The 18,063-nt window shown below is 39.7% G+C and overlaps 1 protein-coding gene across 1 annotated transcript in view; it reads right to left on the reverse strand.

The window, feature by feature from the left end:
* Window positions 1-12,262, reverse strand: part of LOC310945807 (transmembrane protein 132D) — a gene marked incomplete at both ends in the record, with an annotated part of 29,037 nt that extends 16,775 nt beyond the window's left edge. Inside the window, 2 exons of the mRNA XM_083912019.1 lie at window positions 5,253-6,129; window positions 12,190-12,262. Coding sequence (XP_083768145.1) covers window positions 5,253-6,129; window positions 12,190-12,262 — 950 coding nt within the window. The remainder of the gene's footprint in view (window positions 1-5,252; window positions 6,130-12,189) is intronic.
* Window positions 12,263-18,063: the final 5,801 nt, after the last annotated feature.

An 18,063-nucleotide genomic window follows, 5' to 3' on the forward strand; every position in this document is an offset into this window, starting at 1 on the left:
ATTAATGAGAAAACCTAGGAGGACTGTTAATCTAGTAATGACTTCTGAATGACACGCCCTCCTGTGACGAAACTCCTGTGTATTGAGCTGCTTGGAGCAGAGTTTAACTAATAAAAAGTGGCAGTAACAAGAAGACTTATCTCAAGCTCTTTTCTCTCTCAGTCAACCTTGTGGAAAAAAAATAAAGAAAAAAATCCCCTGCGACTGGAAGAGGCGTTTCTCTTCTGAGTGTTTGGGAGTATGGACCAGTGTCCATGGCTTTGGTTAGCAGGCCCTGAGGAGGCAGCGGCCAGGGGGAGGCACCAGGGCAGAGAAGATGGATGGCTGTGGAGACTGAAGCTGACAGTGTGTGAGAAAAGCCGCTCTCAGGTGCTGCACCTGCCATCCATCTCACTTCTGACCAGCCACGACATGAGTGGCACTGTTCTTTTTCCCTTTACATACCCTTTATTCACTCACACACATACATGCTTGCACATAAAAGTGCCATCACATACATACTGGTACATAAATAGGTTGCTGGTTGTTGGCTTTCATCAGTCAGTTCCCTTCCTTTGTGTATTTGTGGAAAGTTGTTTTCTTTAAACTTATTTGAAAGATCACAGGGCCATGGCCAACAAAGGAAAGTAAAACAATGACACCATTTGAAAAAAGAAAATACATAATAGAATAAAACAGAGACCGAGTCAGATCAAAGACCTACAAGATAAATGGTATTCTCTGTGTGAGCTATGCAGTCTGGCCCAGATGCATTTCATCACCACGGCTGCCATCGAAATGCTATAGTGCATAAGGTTTGTAATTGCTTCCCTGATATAATTTGTGTTACCATCCTTGGCTTGGTGAATGCATCATTGCGGGGCTACAACACCACCGGTGAACCCCAGTGCAATCGGAAACAGATGCAATCGTTAATTATGCAAGCAAATGTCCACCGTTTAGCCAGTCTGATGGCTGGCCATCGGCAATGTGCTTATCGTACTTATGGAGCCGTTTAGGGAGTTGGGGAGACGTTCATGCCAACAGTCCTGGCCAGATGGCAGGCACCACAGCACTAAAAATGGAATGTGAAAGTCCAATTTGTCGTACAGATGAATGATTAGGCTCCCTGGTTGAAGAGCTCACTGACACGATGTCCTGTTGATACAGACGCTCAAGTTTATTTATTGCTACACTGCTGCCTTAGAACCCATAGAACAAGACGAAGTGATGTGCTTCATCGCTGACTCTTTCAGAAATAGCCATTAAGAAAACAAAAAACAAAGACAAATTGTAAGCTCATACTTCTTTCCACAAAACTACCTGAGCATTCACTAAAGGGATCATCTAATTACCCATCACATTGCATTACAAGACTTCATCAATGACAGGTTGATTTTGCAGGAATGGGCAGGTGTGGCTTGTCTTTTTTTCAATCGACCTCAAATTTGTATGTCCCTTGACTCTAGTTATAGACATCAATAACAGGTTTATCATGCTGATGAGAGAGTATTAAGCAATGCTTAATGGGACATTTAGACAGTGATAAAGCACACAGACAGCTGTTGAGGACCGGATGCACAGGGCTTGTTAATGTGCCGATAAGCTGGGGGAGGGAAGCACTGTAACTGGATCTGTAAGTTAGATGGATAGTTAGTGTATTATGTAATGTTTATGGGATGCAAAGTCACAGGGAGTTAAGTCACCAATACATACTTCCCAACTTCCCACCATCGTCTAAGTGTGCAAAAGCTGAGAGGCGTGGAGAGGAGAGGAGATGAGAGGTGGCATTTCTGCTATCTGCTTTTTGTTCAGAAACTTGTGACTGGCTAAATGAATTAAAGCAGCAATGATTAAAAGAGACAGAATAAAGAGTGGAAATCAGGATTTTTTTATGGCTCCATTGCTTCAGCAAAAATCAAGAGACAGGAGGAAAGGAAACCACCTAAATAATTAAAATACATTGTCTAACCCTCCTACCAACTAGGGTACCACAGTAATAGTTTGGACATAGCTCAGGTGCTTTATTCTATCATTGCATTTTCTCATGCATTTGCCAATCAATTTATTCCTAACGATTGCATGCAATTGGTTTCTTTTTATGTTTTGAATGGTGATTTTTAAATATACCATTGTATTGGGGTCCTAGGGAGCCCCAGTCAAAAGTAACAAACTACAACTTTTAATACATGAAATAGAATACAAAACAAAATGTTTATTGTGGGTCTTAATATACAGTATCACATATGGGTGGAAGTGCACTCTTAATTACATTAACAAATGAACTGTTACTTTCTTGAAGAATAAATGATAATAATAATAATATCTTTTTCTTTGGATGACATAAATTACATCTCTAATAATGTTTTGAGAAGAAATGAGTGTTTTTATGTTGGCAGGATGACGGTTAAAATACCTATATATAAAAATCTCTAATACAATTTAACAATAATCAGATTCTCCTGGAAATCCAGACAACCCAGGAAATGCAGGATTCTTTTTTCCTCTTCATGCACCAGAAAAAAACAGAATGTCCTGAGGGAAATGTTGAGAGACTACTGCATAGTGCAGACACGACTGTGACGAGGACAGGTGCATCCATGCACAGCTGTCAGCTCAATCAATGTTTACTTATTCCGGCGCTCACAATTGATCTGAGTAAGTGACTGTCTAAGTGAATAAATACAGGAAATGGAATTTATAATCCATGACTTTCCCCTCACCGACTCACATCCATTAAAGCATGTACTTACAAGTCAAGTCCAAAGTAACTTATTTTCCAGAAAACACCCACAGCGTTTTTTGTTTTTTTAATTTTAATCTAGGCAGTAACTATTGTCCAGGAACTGATACACTTTGGGAAAAGCTGCCTTCAAGGACTTCCTTGTTGAGCCCGTTCTTAAGTCAGGACACCTCACTGGACATCATCCAACAATGCTGCAAACAGCAACATAAATAATAATTTATTACATGATGCAAAACCACATCTGAATGAAGGATTTATGATCAAAATCTACACACAAACCAAATGAATAACTGAGACAATGTATTTCACACCTCCTGACAGTCCATTATTCACTGGCATGGAGAAAAGCAGATAGGGTCTAGAATAATAATAAAAAAAAACAGTCTCTAATCAAGTTAGCGTAAATCTCTACTTGTCTGTTTTGACAGCTCACCTCGACAAATCTAGCTACGCTGCAGCGTGCTTCTCTTTGATCTGCAGCTGGATGATGATAATAAAAAGCCTCACGCCACAGTTGACCATGAAAACCCGTCAATGAAACAGTGAGAGCGAGATGGAGGCATTTAATTTAAATCCTGTTTTGAGGTGCCAGTCTCCCATGTTGCATCATTTCACCTTGAAACAGGGGTAACAAACTGACACCTTGAAGAAAAGGCATGAGAACAGATTAAGTCTTGTTTTTCTTTTTCCTTTGTTCGTTTGTATTGTTTTTTCCTTTAGAGAATAATATGTCAGGTGGTTGAGGCAGTAAATGTCTTCAAAAAAAAATCTGTATTAAATTAGCCCCATTTTACCAGGTCACAGAGACATAAAGAGGGATAACAACTGCTTTAAGTTGCAACTACAGATGATCTCCAGTAGAACAGGAACACTTTGCATTGCAAAATGAGAACAGAGCCTTAAATTAAACTGAGTTATGGTAATCCCCATGATCTCAACACATTTAATAGCAGTGCGTTGATATACCACAGATTCCAAGCATGCCCTTTAAAGCAGAGCAATAATGAGTCACAAGCTACACGTAATCTTATTTGATCCATGTCAACCTTGATGACTACCACTCTTGAAGCAGCCCTTAATGTCAGCAGGCTGTGCTCACTCAGACATGTATTTTTCTAATTTGACTCGAACATTCTCTCAGTTCTCGGAAAGACATTTAACCTCTATCATATTTTCAGAGAAAATACCATAATCCATGCCAAATCTCTTTTCCTCCAATATTCCCTTATTTTAGATGATAATGGATTTGTGCAAGAAGTAGAGAAGATGACTGATAATGTGAATAATTTCCCCTTTTGAATTCTTATTGACTACTTAATTTGGACTTCATTGAAATCGAAGAGCCCTCTGAAGTGATGGAAGTATACATATACAGAGAAAAAACAGCAACAGAGTAACTAGGAGCATGGTGAATGGTAGCTGTAAAATATAAATATAAAACAATCAGCTTTTTCCATGAAGGTCCGTCAACTCTGAACACAGCACTGACTGAAATCAAATTAATTCCAGATATTAAATATTTTACAACATGTTAAGTGCTGTGCTAGCAAACAACTGAGCTGTGCACATTTTTAGCAAATCATACAGTAAATTACTTGTTTACGGAAAACCACATCATGGTCAACTGTAGCGTGAAAATGTGCATTGCATTGCACATATTGCAGAATTGACAATAAAGCTGACTTTGACTTTGACTTTGAGTTCGACTAGCCTGGCATAGCCAGACTAATTCCCAAATCTGGGACCTCTTCGTTCATTTTCAAGGGGACAGTTATCAATGAGGCCAACCAAAATGTCTCTGGACACAATAAGATAGACCTACGACCGATCACAGCAACGAAGCTACCAAGCGTTAAGCAACACATGAAAATTGAGGAGGTGCTTGGTCTATTTTGAAGCAGGAAAAAGATGAGGGCCAAGTCACACATTTCTCAAATTACAGCTAAATAGTATTAAAAAGAAATTCTGAAAACATTTTGGTGGAAATTGGAAAATAATGAATCATATTTGATTAGTGCCGCCTATTTTGAAAGTTTGATCAAAGTTTTGTGAGCCTGGTAAGATGCCCTTGTCGGAGAACGACAGTTACATTCAGTAATTCAAGCATGACTCTCACGTAGGTGTATGTTCTTTCATTACATTTTTAGCTTTGATGTACCTTTTACCAGTTTTTATTTTATCATTATGATGTCTATTTATACCTGCTGTTTCATCTGGTTCCCACACTAGTTAATTACAAAAGTGTATTGATGTATGTGAGTTGTTGTATTGTGGTATGTGTATTGTGTGATGTGTATCTTATTGTATTTCCATATGTGTAGTGTATTGTTATTTCAAGATACTGAAAGCTGTACATGTAAAGGAGTTAACAGGAGTACCAGGAGTTCAAAAAAAGCGTGTAAAATTGCATCTTCCCTATCAAATAAATTTGAATTAAATATTTAACCTCAGTGTACGGAAATGCATCTCTACAATATAACCAGTTTGACCACAACAAACTGTGAGCCAACAAAAATCACAGTCTTACCTGAGAGTAAAGTTTGTCAGCTGAGCAGAGCTGGCCATGAGTATGTAGAAGGTGGCGATATCAGTCTTCTTCAGCGGTTTGGAGGATGTCCGTATGACAATGGCATTGCCGAGCTTGAGCCGAGAAAGTGTAGCCATTCCTTTAGGCACCTGCAGAAGACGTACACTGCCAATCCTCTGCATGGGCGAGACAGGAACATACTCTGCCTGCTGCTGTGAGCCACCCCAACGACTTCCATCCACAGAATTACACTTCCCATTGACTTTGGGTTGAGTCTGGTAGTACAGCTCCACAGGGTTCCCAGTAGACGGGTCCTGCTTCTCCCTGCTGGTGCCCTCTGACCCGGGGGCAAACCAACTAGGCGCAGGAGTCAACTCAGCCATGCAGGTCCCCCTCTCGCCTCCCATGGCACAAGAACCCCTAACCTCCTGGGTCTGCCAGAAAGCATAAACTGTCACACACGGTAACTCATCCACAGTTCCTTCCTCTCTGCCCCAGTCTCTCCCTGCAACATAGAAGAGAACTCGCACTTTGGGCTTGGAGGAGAAAACTAGAGGCGTCAGCATAAAGGCCTGGATTTTCCAGTTAAAGGTAAAGACCTCTGGAGCGTTGAAATGTTGCACAGACTGGACCAGATCTACAGGCACAAGCTGCTCTGTGGACATAGAGCCATAGCTGGCGTTGACAGCTGGCTGCCGGCTGGCTCTTAAGATAACAAAGGGCTGTGTGTGACTCTGCATGCTGGAGTTCCTCATGAAGTCCTGGCCGGCCTCCTTTAGGAAGAGGTAGTCAGCATCCCGCACCTCATAGTTGACAGGCAAGAAGACAGGAGAAGGCACTGGGCTCTTACTGTCTGTCAGCTCTTTACTGCTCAAATCTGTAAGGTAAACATAGAAAATGACACATATGCTTGTTAAAAGCCATGCAAATGTGATATAGGACAGCTAGGGTTGTACTTAAAACAAAACTAAGGAACTGACCTATCTACATTTGAGGATAAAATACTGTGAAAAATACCAGCAGAGTTCATGAACTATTGAGCACAAAAAGTCAGCCATGGCCAACTGATCAACTGAGTGGGGCATCAGTGTATTACACTAAAAGGTCTCTGAGCTTAAACTTGAAATTCCTGTAACAGAGCACATATGTGAAATAATTCAAATTACAACAAGGGAAGCTTAAGAGTGCTTTAGTTTCTACGGCTGGAGCAGAGCTGTTGAACTCTGTGGCTTTGCTAAGAGAAACTGCCCAAAGGGTATTTATGTGAGGAGTGCTGAACCCTATGCTTCGTAAACAAACAAACAAAATGAAGACACTCCCCAAGGATATTAATATTTTTCTTTGAACCCTTTTCTTGACTTAGAAAAAACTGCAAAACTTTCACACAACATATCAAAAATAATATAGCCATATTACATTGGTGTAACTTGTAATAGTAAAGTTAACTGTTATGTGACATTAAGTCATCATTAGGCAAATCAGAATATATTGTGCGGTGGGGGGTGCAGGGCCGAATGGGATGTGTCCCCTGTGCCACCACAGATCCGCTCTCCACCCCTAAATAATATCCAGGTAACTGTCACACAAAGATAATATACTAACACTTTTTTTTTTAATAATCTCATTACTGTTGCCGCAATGTCAAGTGTTTCAAAATGTGAAATTCACTTAAAGATATAGCCTGTCATGTTATGATGTTATATTTCAATATCCGCTGCCCTAGTTTCACCTCTCTCATGGATGATCAGCTTTCTCTGTGAAGGTGGGATCTGATGTATCTGGCACGAGGTTGAAATCAGCCACCAAAAACTGGGATTAAAATGGCTTTTCAGATTGTCAGCAGGCTACAAATACCCAACAGATCCTCCATGTATAAAAAAACAACAACTCAAGCAGCAAAACAAATATTTAGCTAACTAAAACAGGACTACATCTGAAAATGTCTCTGTATATTCAGCCAGATGTATGTTTATGCATGGGTTGCTTTGTGTTGGACAGTACACCAGTACAATGATCATGAGGATTACTGGCGGACTCTTAAATACTGATCACCTTTTTATATGTGTGAGTAAAAACAAACCGACGGCATAAATATTCTCTGATCTGGTTTTAAAAGCTTAATGGTAAGTGTTTTTTTTCTCGGTGGACGTGAGCAGAGGTCGCCCGGCCGTCATGTGTCCCGAGTAAATGTCCATTTTGATAGAATTATGAAGATTATAGCTGCTGACCTGAGTGTGCACTGATTATCTGTCGGCTAATTGCCCTACAAAAACATTGGTGTTTACTTTACAGATTAGAGGAAAAAATGGATGAGGCTGCATTAGTGTGGTGGAAAACAACTTTAGTAGCATCTAAGACCTAAACAAATCATCATCCGACTGGTATACCAAAGCAAACTATGAGAAAAACAAGATACCATCATCAGATATCTAGATATATTAACCTGCATAAGAAATTATGACAAAAGATAGAGAGCTGTCTGTCACTGAATAATTCATTCCAATGAGAAAGGCTTGAAGCTTTTATATGTCGATATCAGCCGTCATGTCCCTCATGGTGGCTGGCATTTGATGTGTCCGTCTATCATGGCCTCTTCTGCTTTTCATCCTCACTCATCCAACGAGACTGTCATGATGGTCTGACACTTCAATACAGCAATGACTATAGTGCATGTGTCAAAACCATGTCATTCAGCAGCAGACAACAGCATATTTTCTTTTTTATCTCTCTCTCTTCCACACACAGAGAAGGGTGTCGGTCATGTTTGTGGAGTGGGTGACACACTGTATGAGGCAGGGGCTAGAGTGAGGCAGAAGCAAGGTTGTCCTGGTTTAGTCCTCCACTGGCCACAGTGACAGATGTGCTGTTTAATACCAGAGCTGGCAGCAGCTGCGGCTAGAGTGACTATAAACTGGCTCACTGTCTCCTATTGGGAGAATGTACCGCCAATGTAGCAACAAAGTACTTCACTTGCAGGATCATCCCTATACAGTTGGGTATGATGGGTCATCTGCGCTCGCCTCGTTATTTCACATGCTTTTCATTTCTCATAGGAGACCGTTTCAGTAAAGCATACATATAAGCATCTGTTTACTAGCAGACTTTGCATGCACTGTTTGTTTGTGATTCATGGCAGGCTAAGAGATGCATCCTTCTCCTTTGCCAATATTTTGGATATTTATAGCAAGTATAGCCAATGTAAGCAAAACTGTACTTCTTTGGTCCTCTCATCGTGATAAAAGTCTTGCCCTTAATTGATAAACATGAGAGCAAATCCGCAGCAGCAGCTGTTGCAGCCTCTCAAATCACTCATTTTGAAGACCCTGAGCTCTTCTTCCTCCTTGGCTGAGTCAGAAAGCATCAGTGTTGCCATACAGATGCTACAACTGACTCTAAAAGCCACCTCTCCAAGACTGCTCATTTACAAAGCCATGCGTTGCTGCTTTATTTTATTCATTATCTGCAGTATGTAGGCTAAGTGCTTTCTATCTATAGGGGGGGCGTTACCTTTATGCCAGGGTTCAAATCATATGTTGTTAATCAAATATTAGATTATCCCTGTATGAGATTCGATTTTGCACTTGTTCAGTTGAAAGGAACACTTCTATACCTTTGAGTGGTAGCAGAAAATCCACTTCATCCTTTCCAATATGTGACTTCTTATTTGTACGCCATGCCTCATTGTTCTGTTTTTTTATTTATTTATTGTTTTAGCTTGGCCACATGTATAAGGCAAATATACTCCATTAAAGACTTTATTGCCGTGTCATAAAATTGAAGGTAGACATGGTACTTAGGGCCGGCCCTAGACTTTTGGGGGCCCTAAGCAGGATTTGGTTTGATGCCAAGTGCTCATGGTAACGAGTTGCCACTTCACATGCCGCTGAACCTACTTTTGTATTGTAAATAATAGTTTAAGCCATTTAATGTACAAATAAGCATGTTGACTAATGTGAGACCTATAATCAGCAACAAAGACTACAAAAATACAGTATTTGCCTATACCTATCCTCCTCAGGGCCTTTCTTGATCTGGTTTAATGCGTTTTGTTACGTTCTCATTTGAAACAGCTGAATCTGTCTGTAAGATGTCAGAATGTAGAAAGAATATGACACAACCAAAAAGGTGAGGTGCAAAACGGCAACCACATGGTGAAGATCATACATTTATTACAAATAATCGTGCACAGTCTGTACTTCTACTGGCTGATGATCCAGCATCCCCTCTACTGACACACTTAAGCACCTGGAAATCCTAGATAACAATATTATTATTATTTATTTTTTTATCTGCTGCATCAGGCCCCCGTACTTGACTTTGAAAAGTGTAGTTCAGATTTGTTCTGTGTTGACTTGGGGATTAAGACTTAAGCATCCATTTCAAAATAATGTTCCTCATCACCAGTTTTAATAAAAACACTGTTGTATCCTAATGATCTACATTTTTGCCCTGCAGTTTCTCTCAGGGCTCTATACAAAAATGGTTTCATAGTCAGCTAACTTCTTTTCAATATGCTTGTCTTTCAGCATTATTTCTCTAATTGTAATCAATCTTCGTTTTATTCCATTATAATGCAGAGGAACCACTGTGAATTCTAATGTGCAGTAATGACTTTTACCATATGTGCAAAACAGCTTGCAGAAAGGACTCGGCTCCCAATAGCATCACAGAGGACAACAATGGATGTCTACATTTGAATCAGTAATTGAGTGATTAAAGGAGTGTTTTGTGTCTCAAAGTGTCTCCTTCATGCTGTATTTTTAAAGGTTTTTCACATTTTTATGTTAGCATTATAGGTCACATATCTAGCAGTACAAAGATGATGAACACTTTTAAATAGGAAAGTGTTGGCACAGATGCTAATAGCACTAATTAAACACCTGTAGCAGACAACTGGTGTTAGCATTATGTGTTTTTATCTTTTGACAGGCTGTCATTTCAAATACATCGCCCTTTAATAAAGCACCGACAAGTCTCATTAAGATCTGACAGCTTGCTGATCAATAGGTCCTTACACATAAATACAAAGGTTTGAGTCTTTTGTGAGACACTTAAGACACTTAGCAGCCAGGAGGAAAACAGCGGCTCACAAGAGAAGAAAGAACATCTGATAGTACTCTTAGGATTTTTTTAAAGTTGCAAAGTATCTTTAAGCATTAATTATCAAAGTGGAAAAACTGTGATCCAAGGGTCTGGAAGACATACTGAGTGTTAGAAACATAAACAGTACAATGTGACGTCTGCTACATGCACTTTATTGGATTGTAGCTGCCCCAATCAAACGAAAAGTCACCAAGATTTTTGAGTACACGGAGCTGTTCTGAGCATATGCTCTCAAATTGTGGGGCTGTTACAATGAGCATGATGCGTTAAAGGGACAGTATGAGGGATAGTCAGTAGGTGGTGGTTGGCATGCCACTAGTTTTGAGAAGTAGGCAGGAGGACAGGCACGGAAGCTAAGTTACATACTACTGTGGATGGGAGCAGCAGATAAATGTATTTTAGACACCTAAAAAAGTCCACCACCAAACAGGGCCGCCTGACACCAACGTAAAACAATGAGTATATCATAAGTATAGAATACACTTAAACTGATACTGATTCTTTTAGATGGCTAAAACACATTTAGATGCTGCCCCCGTCCACAGCAGTGCATTGTTTAGCTTCCGCCTGTCCTCCTCCCTGCTTCTTCTTCTGACTATGAATAAGTACCTCATACAATCACACGAAAATCAGAACTATCTTTTGAACCAAAAAAAAATGTGAAATGCAGTGTTCCAAATTTTTAGTGGGGAGTTCATTTATGTTCTGTGGTCAAGACTCTTTTGCTGGTTTGTTGTTGTGCCATTTGCTTTATGTCCAGACAGGGAATGATGTGCTGCCAACAGTGGAGCTGTGAAACAGGCCTGGTTTCAAGCACTTTCCGGGATAAAAGTTAGACTACACTTCTTATCAGTCACATCTCATGGTGTAGTCAAAGTGATCTTAACAACATTATATCATCATCTTACAGTAAATGCCTTCTACACGAACATACAAAGATGATCCCATGTAGTGCCCTGGGGACTCGGGGAGGAAGAGGATGGAGAAGATAGGCAGAGAGTGGAGGCTTCAGCTTTTGCAGTGATTGGTAGTGATTGTTATTTCCAATGACACTCTTAAAGCTGCTTTTTTTTTAAATGTTTTATCCAAATTCCTCAAATTTTTTGTCATCCTTTTATCCACATAAATCAGCCAGTCTGCACTCCCTGGAAATAGCTATCTATGAGACAGTTATAGGCTTTACAGTAAATTCCTTTGTGATGTGCTTTTTTTTTCAATATCAAAGTTGGGATTTAAAGTTGTCAGCTTCTAGTTTGCCTCGTGAAAATTGGGTGCCCCAGTTTTCTAAAAGACACCCATAAGGGAAAGGAATACTTTCCAAGAGAAGCAAAGTACTAAGCTTTAAGGCATCAAATTGTAAAATAAACGCATCAACTATTTTACTTCTCTTCGACTTCATCCTAAATGTTTAATAACCCACTCATTGCTGTCACACCCCATAGCCACAATAGATAAATGCCCATGGTTGGTTCACCGGAACTCTTTATCATTATGGAGTAAGATGGGAGTTTGTGGTGCAAACAGAGATGTTTATATATTATTTAGACTTCTAGAGAAGACTGTTTTACTGCTGGCATGGCATTGTTGGGAGAACCCCTTGCACCCACCCCCGCACTACCACCACCCCATCAGTAACCTGTGCACAAGATGGACAGTTTCAGCTGCTGTCATTACATACAGTGTGGAGACAGTATGAATGCTCAAACAATGACCACAAAGGCCAACTGGTCAATGCATTGCACTTTGGCAGAAGCTGGTCATATTCTCAACCATGGTGGGTAGTTTAGATTGAAATACACCACAACACGCAACCAATTACTTCCAGGTCACTTACCTTGTGTCACAACTGCTGTAATTGTTGCAAAGAATATCTGTAAGATCCTCCAGCTCTGGTAGTAAAAGCTCATTGTGGCACCCGGTGCGGCTCGCTGTTCAAGGTAAGTTCCCGGTGTCCGTGGTTTGATCTTGTTTCAGAAGAGCACGAAACGGATCGTTTCATCCATTCCTGCAGTTCGCACAATTAACATAATCACACCTGTGGGAGTATAGATTGTAGTGTAGTCCGTGCTGCAGTTGACAGCGCATCGAGATTTGTTCATCGGCAGGTCCCCGGTTGTGCGTAAAAGTTGTGCGTAACGATCCTGGAGATGTCTCTCCCGAAGACCTCGTGCCCGGTCAGAAGACGTGAGAGTCTTGAGCTGAGACTCCGTGACAGAGAACGATGTGTTTCGGTGGATATATTACCCCTCCAAGCGAAATATCTCAACAAGTTCACTCCAGATTGAGTCGGTCTCCATCTGCCGCTGCGGCTGGGACTCGCGGTGTTAAACGGCTGTTAGCAGATCACTGACTGTCTTGTGCGCAATCCTCAGGGCTCTAAACTCATCATCTGTCACTGTTCATCCGCTCAGGAAGCCACGTCCAGTACGCAGCTGGTACAGTGGGATTAACCGGATGCGTTGGTTTGACTCATAATGTCAGAACAAATGATCAAACTTGACATATTTTGTGTTTACACATAATAATCTGTATTAACATTATTATCATAATTATTCATTCTTTTTGATATATCACATTATATTTTATGCATATGTATAAACTATATTATACCACAATATACTACATTATATCTTTCATACATTGATTCAATCCTTTCATTTTTGAAGATGTAGAAAAAACAAAGTAGTGAACACAAATCTTAAAAGCAAATAAACAAAAACATGCACACATGGCTCATGCCACATAATAGAATACTGTTCTAGTTATACTACTAGATTAAGTTAATATGTTATATTTTCGTACCACATCATTTACTATTATATTTCTATTTGGCTATATACAGACAACATGTGTCATTAACTAATCAAAGCATTATTTTATTATTCTGGTGTACAATGTTTACATAGACTGGCTGCCATTTTTCATACATGCCACTTTAATTTGTCTGTTTGTCAGTTTTAACGTTGCCACTATTTTTTAAATTTTTATTTCTACTTCTCTGTTTATCTGTACTCATTGATGTCTTTGTGCTGCTGTTGTATTTCCCCCCTGGGGATCAATAAAGGCTAATCTTATCTCATCTTATCTTACTAATTGTTGATCATTGAATCTATTAATGTGGGACTTCACCATATGTTGACCCAGAGTCATGCATATTCATGTTCAGGGCTGCATGGAAATTGGAAGCATGGATGTAGTGGAAATGACTTTACCCGCCTCTCAGTCTTTACATTGTGAAGCTTAAAGAACCTCATTGGATCAAATGTACAAATGTAAACATCATAAGTATAAATTAATAGTCATAATAAAATATTAGTATGTTTGTTCTCTTATGATGGAGGCAATTGTTGACTGATATAGATAAACTCTATCAACATTTGGGAAAGGCAACTTGTTTAATATGTGTTTTATTCTAACATTAACCATCATGGATGATTTGCTACACAGTGAGACACAGAATTGCAACCCTGACTGCCTGTACTATAATAATGACATTTTCAATTCATCCAGGGTTTAAATCAGGCAAATTAGGACACAGTTGCATCACACTTACCTCATTTTTACTGTTCATTCCAAATTTAGAGCTTGATAAAGGGGAATTTTCATCTCACATTTTAAATACCAAACACGAACACTTTTACTTAATTTTTTTTTTTTTTTTTACAGCTCATGAAAAAATAAACCAGCTTTAATCCCAGTGATATTTAGATTGTAATGTTCTCTGAATGGTTAAGAGCAGCAGGTGGATTTTTAGTGCCCTCTGATGGTTGAGAGGAGTGCCTATACACGTCAGTAAAGCAAAGGTGAGTGGTTAATAATTGCTTGCAGCCTAGTTGCATCAGAAGATTTTTGCTCTTTATTTTAACGGAGAACCTGATGGAATATATCTTCATGCGTGTATTCACACATCATTTTCATGTGCAGGTGCTGCGTGAAAGAGATGCTAACACTACACACACTGTTTTGTAAGAGCAGATTTCAGTACGATAAAATGCAGTATTAATATTTACAAATTAATGATTTAACTTATATACATACTAACTTATTTAGCTTAAATCAAATGTACTTGTTTGCAGACTTGTAGTGGTAAATGTAATGGGGCTTTATTGACTAATAAAGAGGATTAACCAACATATCAAAACACAGCGTGTAACCAAACTTCAGTATCTGGAGACAGGAGGAAGTTGCCACAAGCTACTGCTTTGAGCTCATAGGAGCTCCTCCCTACTACTGCAGCACTGTGATAAGCAGCAGCAGCATGAGTTGGGTTGCTCTGGTATGCTGTATAGCACTGCCGTAGGATCATTTAGATCCTTTCCTATACACCTGTTCCCTGCACACGGGAAAACAGCAAATACACTAAGAAAAGCTGAGAAGATTAACCCCCCAAAATCGGTGCTAAAGATGTTGTGGCAGTGCAGATACACCCTCAGTGCTGCATGCATATTCATACTCATGGATGCAGAACTGGAGAGAGGACACGGATAGCTGTCATATATGCATACAAAGACAAATATTTCATGAGATTCAACAAGCTTAATAGCTGAAAGTAAATATAACCGCATATCTCTCTGCTCTGTAAATGAAACTGTTATGACTTGAGGAATTGGCAGCTTCATGCTTGAGCAATCTCCTATCCCTATGTCCATTAAAACAGCAGAAGCATGCTCTCGTAAGGAAACAACCATCTTAGTCACCTGATGTAGCAGCACATATGGGGAATCACTTGTCAGAAGCGTCACACATTCACCCATCATTTAACATGACATTAAGCTTTGCAAGAAAAAAAGAACAATCGGAATTTTGTGACCTTCCTCCAGCGACTCTCAATGGCAAACATCGACAACAGCTCGCAGATGCAGAGACAACATATGGTGAAACCGACAAGAATATGTTATGAACACTTAACGGACATAGAAACAACACAGGCCTCCGGATATGCAAGTCAGGATGTTGACATAGATGGATGTCACAGCAGAGATGTGCTACAGTGGGGAGAGTGGCCATAAACTGGTGATAGATGTGAGTGCCACGAGGAAGGGAATGTGTTTTCAATGTACATCATCCTTCTGTTTGACAGATAGTGGTGGCTTCTGTTGAGCTGCATTTAGCCACACAGAACGCTCTAATGTTCCCATTCTCATTGCAAACTCAGAAAGTTAGTGCACTAAAATTAACATATCCTTACAATTACTGTTGAAGGTTGAATATATAGAGTCATAGGTAGAGTAGCCTATTTATATGTGTGTATACATGGACTGATCTGCATACTCCTATATGTCTTTAGAGCTTTCTGCTGGTCCTCTTTGAACTCTACTAGGCTTTAAATATATTGAGTAAGTGCGTATGCTTTGTGATTCAACTTGATAATGATGGTAAATGGACTTGTACTTATATAGCGCCTTTCTAGTCTTCTGACTACTCAAGGTGCTTTCACAGTGTTTGTCACGTTCACATTCATGATGGCAGTGGACATCCACAGACCATCTAATCTAATGTAACCATTCACGGGCAAGGACCCAAGGACACTTCGACATGTGGACCGGGGGAGGTGGGATCAAACCACCAATCTCTCGAATGGAGGACGACCCACTCTGTCACTGAGCCACAGTCGCCCCTCAAGAGGATGATGGAGTTGTAAAATTGGTTATCCTTTAACAAATAGATCATGAGTTTCTCGCATTCTGATAAGCCATAAAATCATCACTTTTATTGTTAAAGGGGATATGTGCTTAGGTTCATACTTATATTTTGGGTTTTTATTAGAACATTTTTACATTTTTATGCTTTAATGTTCACAAAACATGTTTCCCCAGGTGAAAAATCCCAGTCTGCTCTGATTGGTCAGTGTTTCCAGTTCTTCCACATCTACACTCTCGACGTCTCTGCACCGTCATTGTAGCAAGTGAACAGCTGTAACAGCACAGAAGCAGCACTTTCTACCTATGTATGGTATAGTTGGAATATCACAACTGAAAGACATGCTTTATAAAGAAAAACAATGTGAAAATCTTACTCTATACAATATATTTACCTTTAAAGGAAATAGGCTCATTCGCCTTCTTGTCATGAGTTAATAATAATTTGAACAATGATAAATAGCAATAGCTTGGATTTTTATAGCACACAAGAACACTTTACATGAAGGCAGAACTAGGCAGAACTAACACAAAAACAAAACAAACTTGACACAAGCAACAATGGAATAGTGGTTGCATTGATTGCCAGAAATAACAGGATTTAACAGAGTCTGTAGGTTGTAGTGAACAGGTGGGTTTTAACAACTACAGTCAGATATGCTGGCCACTGAGCAGCTCCACTAGAGCAGTTGGGATTAAGGGCCTTGCTCAAGGGCACCTCAGTGGTAGTAATGAGGCAGGTTCAAGTGCTACTCTTCACTTTCCTAGATTTAGATTTATCCTGTTGGTTGAGCAAGGAAGTTTTCCCATGGATGACTAATTTGTGATTTAAGTCTGAGTGTTAAAAGTCAACACTGTGCCAACGTCTGCTGTCTAATCTTGAAAATGAATCTACAGCTTGAAAGTTGTGTTCACAGCGACTTTCATTGATAAGTTTTGACTTTTTTTAATTGAGAGCTATTGAGAATTAACAAGCAAATCAACACCTCTGCAAATATGGCTCAATATTGAACGCTGAAGGTGTTTAATGAACTCACAAGAACTTGATTGATTTCTAACACTCATTATTTTTCCGAATGCAGACGAGGGGCCCTGTACTACTCTGGAGGCAATGTTCTCGAATAAACAGGACTTTTGCAGAGTCTATAACACACAAACTGGGCTTACTGAAGTGACAAGAGCTCAGTAGCAACAGTGTATATAGGAGGGACAGGGGAAGGTGTGGTTGAGACCTGATGCATTTTGCAGGTAGTGGTGGCTAAAACTGAGCACAGGAACAAACTGCACTACAAATTACAATTGGAACACGAAAAATCTAGTCTACACCCACATATGCTTCAGATCAAATAGTCTTTTTAAAACAATGTCAATGCACTACATACAATCACATGTCTGGATGCTCCCACGTGCAGTAGGCTCCATCAATACTTCCTCACCCAGTCAACCTTCAAAGAGCGTACATTGTTCAAAACTGTAATGAATAACAATCCCTCTACTTTTCCATTATATTCTACAGGAGATAAAACAGCAAAAGGCAAGTCTTCAATATGCTGGGAGCTTCTTCCGATTAAATAACAGAGAAAATGTTTTCTGTGTCCTTAATTGGAGGGACGCGACTGGAGGCTTTTTCATATTACATGCCTGTACAGCATCCAATGCACTCCCACGCAAGCTGCTCTCCAAACATTAATTGCAAGTCTATAAAACTTGAAAGGTACAAAGCAGAGATCTGAACGAGCATATGTTCAAATGGCTGAAATTCGCGCAGCAACCAGGTTTATCTCATTCCCCAGGGTCTTAGAGGCATACAGGTTACCTCTGCACTAACTGAAAGATTGGAAAAATGCATTAAAGGTCCCATATTGTAAAAAGAGATATTTGCTAAATTAAAATGATAAAGCAGGTTCAGGTGCTATATATATAATATTGTGAAACTATCAAATTGCCACAGAGAAATGCACACTGCCTATATTCAGAAACTATGCCTCTAAATGAGCCGTCAGGACTTTTGTACGGTTGTGATGTCACATCTATAGAAAGTGCAGCAACAGTGTTGTTAAAGTCATTCC

This window comes from Echiichthys vipera (assembly GCF_963691815.1).
Source record: "Echiichthys vipera genome assembly, chromosome: 4".
Classification (NCBI taxonomy): Eukaryota; Metazoa; Chordata; class Actinopteri; order Perciformes; family Trachinidae; genus Echiichthys; species Echiichthys vipera.